The 13,309-nt window shown below is 40.3% G+C and overlaps 1 protein-coding gene across 13 annotated transcripts in view; it reads right to left on the bottom strand.

Annotated features, from left to right (window-relative positions):
• Positions 1 to 13,309, bottom strand: part of LOC126282231 (bumetanide-sensitive sodium-(potassium)-chloride cotransporter-like) — a 221,222-nt gene that overhangs the window by 54,020 nt on the left and 153,893 nt on the right. For all 13 annotated transcript variants that reach the window (XM_049981807.1, XM_049981797.1, XM_049981800.1 and 10 more), the window contains 2 exons: positions 11,409 to 11,503; positions 7,232 to 7,346 (listed from right to left, as the gene is read on the bottom strand). In XM_049981807.1, the coding sequence (XP_049837764.1) occupies positions 7,232 to 7,346; positions 11,409 to 11,503 (210 nt within the window). The remainder of the gene's footprint in view (positions 1 to 7,231; positions 7,347 to 11,408; positions 11,504 to 13,309) is intronic.

The following is a 13,309-nucleotide window of genomic DNA, read 5'->3' as shown; positions in this document are numbered from 1 at the left end:
GTGAGCCCCCTGGGGGGCACAGACACTGTATTTTGTATATGTAGCACAAGGCAGGTAATGTGAAACTCCAAACCGGCAAAGAACTGCAGTATAGAAGTATTAGACCTTTGTAGCTAGGTTGTACAGATTTTACAAATTTGACTTTACTGTTCTGTAACAATTGTAGCTACAAGATGTAAGGTTCCTATAGATACACTTCTCTCTGGAAGCTATTTGACTTTCTGTGAGGTTCAAAAATACTATCTGTATTACTATTGAGGTGACTGTCTTTGTAAAATTTGACCAGTAGTGAGATTTTACTGGATAAGATTATTTGAAACTATTCTGCAATGGTCATCACATGCCAAATTAAATTTTTAAACTACATTATGCATGTTTACAAGTTAAGAGATCTGTGAGGTTTGGGGGTAGGAGGAACTTGTCTTTTCAATACTTGACAGACTGAGCTGACACAGATATAGGTGATGTACATGAAACCAAGTATTAAACCACATAGCATACCTGAAAGCAAGGGGAAACTACAGCCGTAATTTTTCCCGAGGGCATGCCGCTTTACCGTATGATTAAATGATGATGTCATCCTCTTGGGTAAAATATTCCGGATCTCTGGGCGGAGAGTACTCAAGAGGGTGTCGTTATCAGGAGAAAGAAAACTGGCGTTCTACGGATCGGAGTGCGGAATGTCAGATCCCTTAATCGTGCAGGTAGGTCAGAAAATTTAAGAAGGGAAATGGACAGATTAAAGTTAGATATAGTGGGAATTAGTGAAGTTTGGTGGCAGGAGGAACAAGATTTTTGGTCAGGTGAATACAGGGTTATAAATACAAAATCAAATAAGGGTAATGTAGGAGTAGGTTTAATAATGAATAAAAAAATAGGAGTGTGGGTAAGCTACTATGAACAGCATTGTGAACGCATTGTTGTGGCCAAGATAGACACGAAGCCCATGTCTACTATAGTAGTAAAAGCTTACATGCCAACTAGCTCTGCAGATGACGAAGAAATTGATGAAATGTATGATGAGATGAAATAAATTATTTAGGTAGCGAACGGATGAAAATTTAAGTCATGGGTGACTGGGATTCGACAGCAGGAAAAGGAAGAATAGGAAATGTAGTAGGTGAATATGGATTGGGAATAAGAAATGAAAGAGGAAGCCGACTGGTAGAATTTTGCACAGAGCATAACTTAATCATAGCTAACACTTGGTTCAAGAATCATGAAAGAAGATTGTATACATGGAAGAAGCCTGGAGATACTAGACGATACCAGATAGATTATATAACGGTAAGACAGCGATTCAGGAACCAGGTTTTAAATTTTAAGACATTTCCAGGGGCAGGTGTGAACTCTGACCACGATCTCTTGGTTATGAACTGCAGATTAAAACTGAAGAAACTGCTAAAAGGTGGGAATTTAAGGAGATGGGACCTGGGTAAACTGACTAAACCAGAGTTTGTACAGAGTTTCAGGGAGAGCATAAGAGAACAACTGACAGGAATGGGGCAAAGACATACAGTAGAAGAAGAATCGGTAGCTTTGAGGGATGAAATAGTGAAGGCAGCAGAGGATCAAGTAGGTAAAAAGATGAGGGCTAGTAGAAATCCTTGGGTAACAGAAGAGATACAGAAATTAACTGATGAAAGGAGAAAATACAAAACTGCCGTAAATGAAACAGGCAAAAAGGAATACAAACGCCTCAAAAATGAGATTGACAGGAAGTGCAAAATGACTAAGCAGGGATGGCTAGAGGACAAATGTAAGGATGTAGATGCTTCTCTCACTAGGGTAAGATAGTGCCTACAGGAAAATTAAAGCGACCTTTGGAGAAAAGAGAACCACTTGCATGAATATCAAGAGCTCAGATGGAAAAACAGTTCCAAGCAAAGAAGGGAAAGCAGAAAGGTGGAAGGAGTATATAGAGGGTCTATACAGGGGCGATGTTCTTGAGGACAATATTATGGAAATGGAAGAGGATGTAGATGAAGATGAAATGGGGGATATCGTACTGCGTAAAGAGTTTGACAGAACACTGAAAGATCTGAGTCGAAACAAGGTCCCGGGAGTAGACAACATTCCATTAGAACTACTGACGGCCTTGGGAAAGCCAGACCTGACATAACTTTACCATCTGGTGAGCAAGATGTATGAGACAGGCGAAATTACCCTCAGGCTTCAAGAATAATATAATAATTCCAATCCCAAAGAAAGCAGGTGTTGACAGATGTGAAAATTACCAAACTATCAGTTTAATAAGTCACAGCTGCAAAATACTAAACGCGAATTATTTAGAGAATTCTTTAGAGATGAATGGAAACTCATGGTAGAAGCCGACCTTGGGGAGATCAGTTTCAATTCCCTAGAAATATTGGAACACGTGAGACAATACTGACCCTATGACTCATCTTAGAAGAAAGATTAAGGAAAGGCAAACCTACATTCCCAGCATTTGTAGACTTAAGAGTATTCCAGTCAACATTTTCAAAAGCTTTCTCTCTTTCAAATTCTGAAGGTGGCAGGGATAAAATACAGGGAGCGAAAGGCTATTTACAATTTGTACAGAAACCAGATGGCAGTTAAAGAGTCGAGGGGCATGAAAGGGAAGCAGCGGTCAGGAAGGGTGTGAGACAGGGTTGTGGCCTCTCTCCGATGCTATTCAATCTGTATATTGAGCAAGCAGTAAAGGAAACAAAAGAAAAGTTCAGAGTAGGTATTAAAATCCATGGAGAAGAAATAAAAATGTTGAGGTTCGCCGATGACATTGTAATTCTGTCAGAGACAGCAAAGGACTTGGAAGAGCAGTGGAATGGAATGGACAGTGTCTTGAAAGGAGGATATAAGATGAAGATCAACAAAAGCAAAACGAGGATAATGAAATGTAGTCGAATTAAGTCGGGTGATGCTGAGGGAATTAGATCAGGAAATGAGACACTTATAGTAGTAAAGGAGTTTTGCTATTTGGGGAGCAAAATAACTGATGATGGTGAAAGTAGAGAGGATATAAAGTGTAGACTGGCAATGGCAAGGAAAGCGTTTGTGAAGAAGAGAAATTTGTTAACATCGAGTATAGATTTAAGTGACAGGAAGTCATTTCTGGAAGTATTTGCATGGAGTGTAGCCATGTATGGGAGTGAATCATGGACGATAAATAGTTTGGACAAGAAGAGAATAGAAGCTTTCTAAATTGGTGCTAGAGAATAATGCTGAAGATTAGATGGGCAGATCACATAACTAATGAGCAGGTTTTGAATAGAATTGGAGAGAAGAGAAATCTGTGGCACAACTTGACTAGTAGAGGGGATCAGTTGGTAGGGCATATTCTGATGCATCAAGGGATCACAAATGTAGTATTGGAAGGCAGTGTAGAGGGTAAAAATTGTAGGAGGAGACCAAGAGATGAATACACTAAGCAGATTCAGAAGGATGTAGGCTGCAGTAGGTACTGGGAGATGAAGAAGCTTTAACAGGATAGAATAGCATGGAGAACTGCATCAAACCCATCTCAGGACTGAAAACAACAACAACAACAGCAGCAACAGCAGCAGCATACCTGCAGAAGCATGTGAGAGCAGAAGTTTTGAGTATAGAGGACCAGGGTGTTATGTGTATCAGGCACATGCTATTTGAATTTTGAAGTAGCAGAATAGCACTGTGAACTACATGGGTGACAAAAGCCTCTTCAAATCAACATCATATTAGAAGCCCAGTTAGTGCACTGTGAGATGGAAGTTAACCATCAATACTAGTGTCTTTTCATATTTACATTGGAGATGGTACAAGTAGTAGCATTCAAAGGTAGCATGATCGAAATTTAGCTGTAATACTGTGCGAGTGTCACTATATTCCCTTAATCATGTTAAGACTTAATAATCAACACAACACCTTCCATAATAGACTAAGCAAACTCAATTTGGCAGTGCATTCCCATCTAGGGATTCGTAATGGCGATTTACTCCCTGGTACAAAAGGCTGAGAGGTTACTGGTAGACTTCAGACAAATAACAAAATGTTTGACATTGTGGAAGTACAGGGATTATATTTACAATTTTAATATAGTCCAGTCCACAGTAACTTATTTTTGATTCTGCTAATCAGTTTTGGTCTGTAAGATTATTTTCAGACCAGGGTTTCCAGGTGATGTGAGGAGCTGGTTCACGGAGCCACTGAGTAGTACCTACTGTGACAGTTGCAACAGGTATCAGCAGTTACTATTCAGTAGCTCTATGAACTTGCCACCTGTAGCATCTGCTCTGAAAATGGTTTTATAGACCAAAACATGGAATCAAAAATAAGTAAGTTATTATGACTTTGAGTACTTTTTATTCAAACAGTAAACTAAAAATTCCCATATACTCAAAACCAGACTGAAAGAATACTATATTAGCTACAACTCTTACAATTTATCACTTTATTTGGCTAAATGTAAATTCCCAACAACATAAATCTTTGTATTGAAATTACATCATCAATAGAGGAAAACCTACTTGTCAAGCAGCAGCAAGGGGAAACAGACAGAAGACATTGAATTGCATGATCTTTCAGGGCCAATGGCTCCTTCTGGCAGGAGGGTTGAAGGGACAGGAAAAGGGTAGGTTTGGGAAATGCAAAAAGTTATAGAAAAATTTCCCAGAACACTGGGTCAGGGGAGAGTTGTTGGGAAGAATGAGAAGAAAACATTTTCAATCTTTGACTAGTTTAGTTGATATAATGTTTGTATCAGGCAGATCTTGACTTTGGTAGTATGTAGACAACTGACAGTGGTCTGCACAAAGTTACATAAATGCTTTGTTTTGAAACATTAGATAGGAACAGCAGCTGAGTAGTGTAAGAGAAGGAGCAGTGGCTGTTTTGAAGGAGCTGTTATCCTCTTGATGCACATACAGTATATAAAGTAATCTAGAAGTAACTACCATAATCATCAGTGAGATTAGATTAATACTTATCATAATTTGTTACTAGTATACTTTGCCTGCAGTGACTGCTTCCAGCTATGAATGTAAAAAATTCCTCCTTCCACACACCTGACAACTCTCCTTAATGATAATATTTATTGAATATGATCTGTGATGACTTAATTCTCTTAGTTAGAGGAGTTAGAGGACTTGCAGCTGTTCCAAATCACATGTCACATCGTACTGTCCTGAAAATTTGCTATATATGTTCATAAACATCCCCCCCACACACAGTGTAGCCCCAGGTGCATAGCTCTCCCTCTCTCCCTACATAAGGTTGGCAAAATGTGACAACATGGTCAGTATTGTTGCAAGGAAACAATATAGTAGCATGGTTGTTCTCATCTGGGGCATCACCAAGTTAAGAGCATTTACAGCAATGTGACTGTCACAATGGTCAGTTGCAGTCAATGAAGAGGACATTGTCACTTTTTCATAGTATGAATGGATCTGAAATGATTATTTGTGACCACTCTCAGTTAGCATGGTGAATATATGCCTGTGACATAGTCCAGCCTGGTCAGCACTCTTCCCAGCCTTCAGTTCAATAGAAAATGCACAGGTACACCAGGCAGGAGAGCAGCATAACACTTCTACTGAAAACCATGGAGAGCCTCCAGGGGGCACTTCTGTAGCAATTGGAGTATTATCACAAATCATAATAAATAACGTGATCTACAGTATGAGGATCACTGTGCATCCAGTACTGCCATGGGAGAGCATTACATCTTGTCTTGGACTGACATTCCATATACAACCAAGAGTAATGAAGAACATGATAAATGCTACTTTGAGTCCATGGCCAGTGCGTGTGTGTGTGTGTGTGTGTGTGTGTGTGTGTGTGTGTGTGTGTGTGTGTGTGTGTGTGTGTGTGTGTGTGTGTTTTCTCATAGCTGCTACTCATGTTTCGTGTGTTCCATGAACTGTAAAACCCTTTAGCTCCAAAAGTGGAGAAAAAATTAAATATATACATTTCTGATAGATAGTAAGACAGTCTCTTTAGCACCAAAAGTAAAGTACCCACTGTCGGGTTAGTGCAGGAAGTTTAAGTATAAAGAGTAGTTTTAAACCACAACTTAAATATAACTTAGTTATATATCTTTTATATTTACAAGAAGGGGGCCCCAGCAGTGATATTGACATTTTGAAATAGTCTATATGGTGATGTAGGCTGAGGTCCCAGGCATCACACCTTGCAACCATTCATCCTAGTGGGCCTTCCTTCATGGGTAATTACCGGGATGGAAAATAAAAGAATAAATCAACAGACTGGTTGAACGGTGTAATTAATGATTAGTTTACATCCTTCAAATGTGTTGAAAATTATTATTTTTAAATTTTTATCAAAACAACTTTTGTCATTATTTTTACTCAGTTAAATGGGTTAAATGTAATTTTTTATTTCTAGTGCTTTGTTGTGCCATTTTAATCATTGTAATAATTGTTTAAATTGTTCTCATTTTTCTTGCCATCGTTCTTTTTCCACTTGGTATCTTTGTTCGTGTGAGTTTTATTTGTGTGTGTATTAAAATGTCAGAAATTAACTCTAAGTTCACATCCTGTATCTTTGTCTATCTTATGCATTCATTACTTCCATTCCACAGTTTGCTTGAATTTCATTTTATTTGTAATCCTTTCCTTCATTTAAATATTCATCTGCATTACTTTGTCTGTAATACATTAAGAATTTATGTTTTCAATGTTTGCAAGATGATTACCATAAAAAAAAGTGCATCTTGTACTGCAAACTTTTTTGACCCCATTGGACATGAGTATATACAGATATCACCTTTTGGTTTCTAACCTATATACTGACAGTTTCAAATGTTTAAATTACAGATAAATAAAAATAATTAAATTTGCGTGCACAAACATTACAAGAGTAAAAATCACGATAGGAAGAGAAAATAAGGGCGATTGAAAAAGTAAATGCGATGGTTAAAGTTATGTTACAAAGAATTAAAAAAAATACATTTAACCAACCAAATTAATTTCAATACAAATTTAAAAACAATAAATTTAAAGCACCTGATGAGATTTGAAACCCCCCAACCTTTTTCATGTGAGGTGCATAGTCAATCTGTTATACTCTTTCCTATAGGGAGTTAAAAAAAATAATAATAATAATTCAGTGATTACTCATGAATGAAAGCCAGAGTGAATGGCTGTGGTGTTTTAGCTTACGTCAACATATAGATGATTTACAAAAGTCGATCCACTGCTGGGGTCATCTGCTTGTTAGTAGAAATTAGAGATATGAACACAGCAGTCATAAATACCTTCGCTGTTCCATTTCCAGTTCATCTTTTTTGTTTGCTAATGTGAATATCCTCAGCTTACAAGATGACCAATTACTACGAGTTGAAATGATGTAGGGCAAGAGGAGAGTGAGACCTGCAAAAGTTCCAGCAGCTAAATGTATAATGACTTTCATTAACTCAAACAGTATTTTTTAAACTGGCCCTTTAAAGTGTACAAAATAAAAGAATAAAAGCTTTTTACTGAAGTTTTATTAAGAGGCCGTAAAGAGATAATTGTATAGGAAATAGATTATAGTGCATTATCAAATTTAAATGTGTGTATAAATTGTAAAGACTTCTCTACATTTATCATAATATTTGCCAGAACTAGAGAGATTTTGAAATTAACATATTAACAATCGCATAACTTTTATACAGCGGAATCTGTGTCTGACACACTAACCTTTATAAGTAGTATGTCCAGAAACAGAAATGGAACAGTAACTGGTTTGCAGTAGCCTGTCAATAGCAAAACCTTCCACTTTCAATGTATGTGTGATCATTCCATTTAATGATAATCACACATCATGTTCCGTTATTAGTATTCAGCTACCCAGTCATGATTCATTAACTACATAAACAAATACCACTTAACTTTCACACTTAATCAGTTGTAGAACTGTTAAACAATGAAAAATGCAGGATGTAATAATGATAATAATATAAGAAGGATAGATTGCTACTCACCACATAGATTATATGTTGAGTTGCAGACAGGCACGACATAAAGACTGATATATATTTGAGCTCTCAACTGTGCCTTATGGCAGAAGCAGTCTGTGGATGGTGGGAGTAAGGAGTAGGCTGGGGTGGGTTGGGGAGGGGGTGAGATAGCATCATAGAGGAGGGTAGGGCTGCTACGTACAGTCCAGAGGTTTGATGGGGGACAAGGGGAGCAGAAAAGAAGAGGGGAAGAGGGGAAGAGGAGGGGGAAAAAACTAGTTGGTGTGATGGTGGAATATAAGGCTGTGTAGTGCTGGAGTGGGACTAGGAAACGGGATAGATGGATGAAGGACAGGAACTAGTGAAGGTTAAAGTCAGGGGGTTTATGGGAATGTGGGATGTATTGCAGGGACAATTCCCACCTGAACAATTCAGAAAAGCTAGTGTCAGTAGGAAGCATCCAGATGGTGCAGAATGTGAAGCAGTCACTAAAGAAAAGCATATTGTGTTGGGCAGAATCTTGAACTGTCCAGCTGTCTCTTGGCCACAGTTCATCAATGGACTTTCATGCAAACAGACAGCTTGTCCTGCCCACAGAGAAAACAGAACAGTGGCTGCTGCTTGGTTTGTGGATCCCGTGACTTTTCACAGGTAGCCCTGTCTCTGATGGGGTAGGTTATGCTTGAGACTGGACTGCAGTAGGGGTTGATGGTTGGAATCACAGGACAGGTCTTGCATCTAGGTCTATTAAAGGGATATGAGTCTTGAGGCAAGAGGTTGAGAGCAAGGGTGGAGCAGGGATGGGATGGGCTGGGATATTGTGTAGGTTCAAATGGCAGCATAGTTCCGCTGTGTGAGGAATGGGAAGGATATTCTCCATTTCAGTGCACGATGAGAGATAGTTGAAACCCTGGTGGTTAATGGGGTTCAGATGATCCAGTCCACCATGGTACTGAGCTGCAAGGGAGTGGGGTGCTACTTTGTGGCCAGTTGGTAGTAATGTGGGAAGTGAGTGGATAGCCAAGGCAGGGAGATCCTCTTTCCTTACAAGGATGGGAGGGTAATTTCGGTCTGTGAAGGCCTCAGTGAGACCCTTGATGTATTTGGAGGACTACCTGTCACTACAAATTTGACAACCATGGGTTACTAGGCAGTATGGAAAGGACCTTTTGGTGTGGAATGGGTGGCAGCTGTCTAAGTGGGGGCATTGCTTGTGGCTGGTAGATATGGTATGGCCAAATTTACAGATGTAGCCATGTCCTACATTTACCACCCTTTCATAAACTCACTACCACCACCATAAAGCACCCAGAACATAAACAGACTTGAAACACAGCCATGAACCTTTCCTCCAAAATCTTTAGTCCCTGCAGAAGTATTAGCTCTTTCCAAGGGTGTCACCTTTTGACCCACTCCCAAATTAAAGCATGCAGGACTCAAAGACCTTCCCTCCTTGTCCGTACAGTGGAAAAACATTTTCACTACCAACGCTACAAATCAGACTCAATCTAAAGCTCATATTGGAGCACGCCTCACTCAATTCCCTCCTCCATCTAACTGTGGTCAGTTTCCACTGTCCCTGAAGCACCCCATTAACATTTCAGAATTTCTTAACCTCAGACCTTGCCTCACCACCAACCCCAAAGCCATGAACATAGAAACTAACCTTAAATCCACAGAAAAAGCACAATCCACCACATAAAAACTGATAGCAACCTTATAATCTTACCTGATAAAAAAAAAGAGACTCCACCACTGTGGTTTTGAACCATATGGGATAACGGGTGGAGGGACTCAGTCAGCTGTCAGATTTGTCCACGTAAAAACCCTGCCACAGCAACGCCATTCCATAAATCTGACAGGATCTCTCGTCTCTCCTCAAATCTTTAGCCTCATCCCAGGATCTGTACCTTGAGTCCCTCTCCCTCTCCCTCTCCCCACCTCTTTCTGCAGTCCTACCTTCTAGACGCTTCTTTAAGTCCATAAACTCAACTCCAGATGCACCATTGTTGCTGGTTACTGTGCCCACACTGAGAGAAAAACAAATCTGCAATAAAGATATGGGCACCAACATGGCACCATCCTAAGCCAAATTATTGATGGGCCATCTAGATCTTCTGAATCAGCCAGAACCCCACATCCCCCACCCATTTCAGATACATTGATGATACTATTGTAATCTGGACTGAGGGTGAGCTGCTCTTCTTCACTGCTCCCACACCAACACTACATAGCCTTCCCCACTAGTGTTTCTTCCCCTCTTCTACTGCTCTCCTTTTCCACTCATACCCCCTCCCCCTCCGATTTAAACCTCTTAGCACCCCTGCCCTACCCCCGTTATGTAACTGCGTACTTCCACAAGCAGCACTACACCTTCCCTCACATCTATCCTGCTTTCCCTTCCCCTCCCCACCCCAGCCATGTCCTTAACTCCACCACCCATAAACTGCCTTTCCCATAAGGCACCGTAGTTGTTTGGAGTCTAGCCTCAGCACCCCAAGACATTGGACATGTATGAGCGAATTGTGTGAGTGCGTGTATTTTCTGCTTTAGAAGAAAATGTATAGCAACTCTTTTTGTTGTGCCTGTCTGCAACTCAGCAGCTCCTCTATATGGTACAGAGCCATCTATCCTTTTCATAATACTGTCGAACTGTACATTGATCTATACACGTATCCAGATAGCAATTTTTCAACACCTTATTGCACATTTAGAAAATTTGAGCAGCATTTCACTTCAGGTAACCAATTTATCTGCCAAAATAGCTGATTTCCCCACAATTGTGCTTTAAGATTAGTGAATAAAGAAAAATTAGGGATAAAGAAAATAGGGAGGGGAATGATGTAAGAAAGACAGAGGTAAGACTGCAATGTGACATATTAATTGTAGGAGATGATAGAGAAAGGAAGAAATAGGAGGCGGGCAAGGGAAGTTATAGTAGAATAAGTTAAGAGTGATAAACAGGAAAAATTTGCATTCCTAAAAACAATATTTGTCATTTGATATCCATCCCTTTTCCCAATTTAAACATCCCATACAGGTCGCCTACTGTAGGACGTCCTTTTATTTTAGACAGTTTGTATCAGAGTGTTGTTATTGATCTTACAAAGAAGTTTTAATGCTCACTTTCTAGTCCTATTTTTAATGTTTGTATTTAGTTTTACTAATATTTCTAGAATGCTTGTATCTTTACTTCCCCCAAACCAAACCAAGCAATCTCTCATCTCACAAGATACTGTTCCTCTTCTTTTATCTGAATCCAATATTTCTCCTACATGTGCTAGGCCTTGAGCTGTGTATCTGTTCCCCAAGCAGAAACCTGTAGCTTCTACAGCTGAAGGGCCAGCTTTTTTCCCCTGCTTACCATTTCATAATTTTCACTGTTTTGTAAATGTAACTATTCAGTCAAATACTAGTATAAGAATTTTATGGCATCTTATTGACCATTATATTATTGAAGCGATTATTTTTAATTTTATGCAATTTTACTTACCCCCATCATCATATAACCACCAGACATCAATTGTTCCATTATTCTGAAACTTTTGAAACAATGTTAAGTTCTCTAATGTTTCTTTTGACAATTTCCTGCAAAAGATAAGTACACCTGTATTAAGATACTACAAAAAGCAAAACACAAGTACTGTGAATTTGTCATTTCATCATTAGATTTAAAGTCAAACGTAGTTTTCTTCCATACTTTTACAGATATTTTCCTCCATAGACACAAGAACCTCAATTTTATTTAAATACAATGTCTGTCGAAGTTTTCATTTATAGGGTCTGCAACTAGGAAATGCCTCTTGGAGAGAATCTGTTCAATAGACTTTTGTTTTTAAGTCTTAAGCAGAAACTAAATAGAACCCTACAATATGAAACTATTTGCAAAATTCATGAAACAGTCACAGTTGTTCATAAGAAATGTGTGTTTCCTATCTCCTGAAAGTGAGTGCTTTATTGACAGTAAAGGTAACCTGTCACTTTGTAATAGAGGCTTTGAGTGCTAAATAAGCACATAAACAAGATTTGGGAATAGCTTTTGGAAAATGGCCTCCAAATTCCCCACTCCCCACTCATACACAGTGAATTCATTCTGATAAGTTGCATGCAATACAAGATGAAATAAAAAGTTTGTGTTGGGTGAATGGAGAAGCTGGTGGGGGGGGGGGGGGGCAGGGGGGAGGGGGAAGGAGGAGAGAAGATTTAATAGGAAGACACTGGGTGGATATTAAGAGAGAGAGGAATCTCAAGTGAAATGGAGATAACTTAGGTGAGAATGGAAAGGAAAGAGATACCATTGGAACTGGGCAGAGGTGAAGGGCTGCTGGTGGGACAGAGGTAGGCAGACACACTGGCCTCCTGTGGAATATGGAGAGTGAAGGATATGTCACAATATTTGAACACACACACACACACACACACACACACACACACACACACACACACACACACACACACACACACACACACACACGCGCGCGCGCGCACGCACGCGAGAGTGCGTGTGCGACTTCAGTCTCAGGCAACTGTAGCCATGGTGCAAGCAGCAGCACCAATGCATGATGGGAGTGTCAACTGGGAGGGGTTAAGGAGAAGGCAGGGGTGGCGAGGGGGAGGAATAGTGGGGTAGGGGTGGCAGACAGTGAAGTGCTGCAGCTTAGATAAAGGGCAGCGGTGAGGTGGGGAGGGGTGAGGTGGGGAGGGGTGGGGAGTGGAGGGGAGGGGAGGCGATAGTGGAAAACAAGAGAAGTAAAAAGACTGGGTGCCATGGTGGAATGAGGGCTGTGTAGTGCTGGAATGGGAGCAGGGAAGGGGCTTGTTGGGTGAGGACAGTGACTAACGAAGGTTGGCGGCAGGAGAGTTACGAGAACATAGGACGTATTGCAGGTGAAGTTCCCGCCTGCACAACTCAGAAAAGCTGATGTTGGTGGGAAGGATCCATGTGGCACAGCCTGTGAAGCAGCCATCGAAATGAAGAATGTCATGTTTGGCAGATTGCTCAGCATCAGGGTGGTCCACTTGTTTCTTTGCAACAGTTTGTTGGTGGCCATTCAAGGGGACAGACAGCTTGTTGGTTTTAATACCTACATAGAATGCAGCACAATGGTTGCAGCTCAGCCTGTAAAATCACATGACTGGTTTCACAGGTAGCCATGTCTGCAATGGGATAGGTAATGTTTGTGACCAAACTGGAGTAGGTGGAGGTGGCGGTGGTTGTGGTTGTGGTGGAAGGATGTATGAGACAGGTCTTGCATCTAGGTCTATTATAGGGATATGAGCCATGAGGTAAGGGGTTGGGAGCAGGGGTTGTGTAGGGATGGACAAGTATATCGTGTAGGTTTGGTGGATGGTGGAGTACCACTGTGGGAGGGGTGGGAAGGATAGTGGCAGGAC

This window comes from Schistocerca gregaria, chromosome 7, assembly GCF_023897955.1.
Source record: "Schistocerca gregaria isolate iqSchGreg1 chromosome 7, iqSchGreg1.2, whole genome shotgun sequence".
NCBI lineage: Eukaryota > Metazoa > Arthropoda > Insecta > Orthoptera > Acrididae > Schistocerca > Schistocerca gregaria.
The sequence above is the reverse complement of the archived record's forward strand: the minus strand, read 5'-3'. Positions and strand labels throughout refer to the sequence as shown.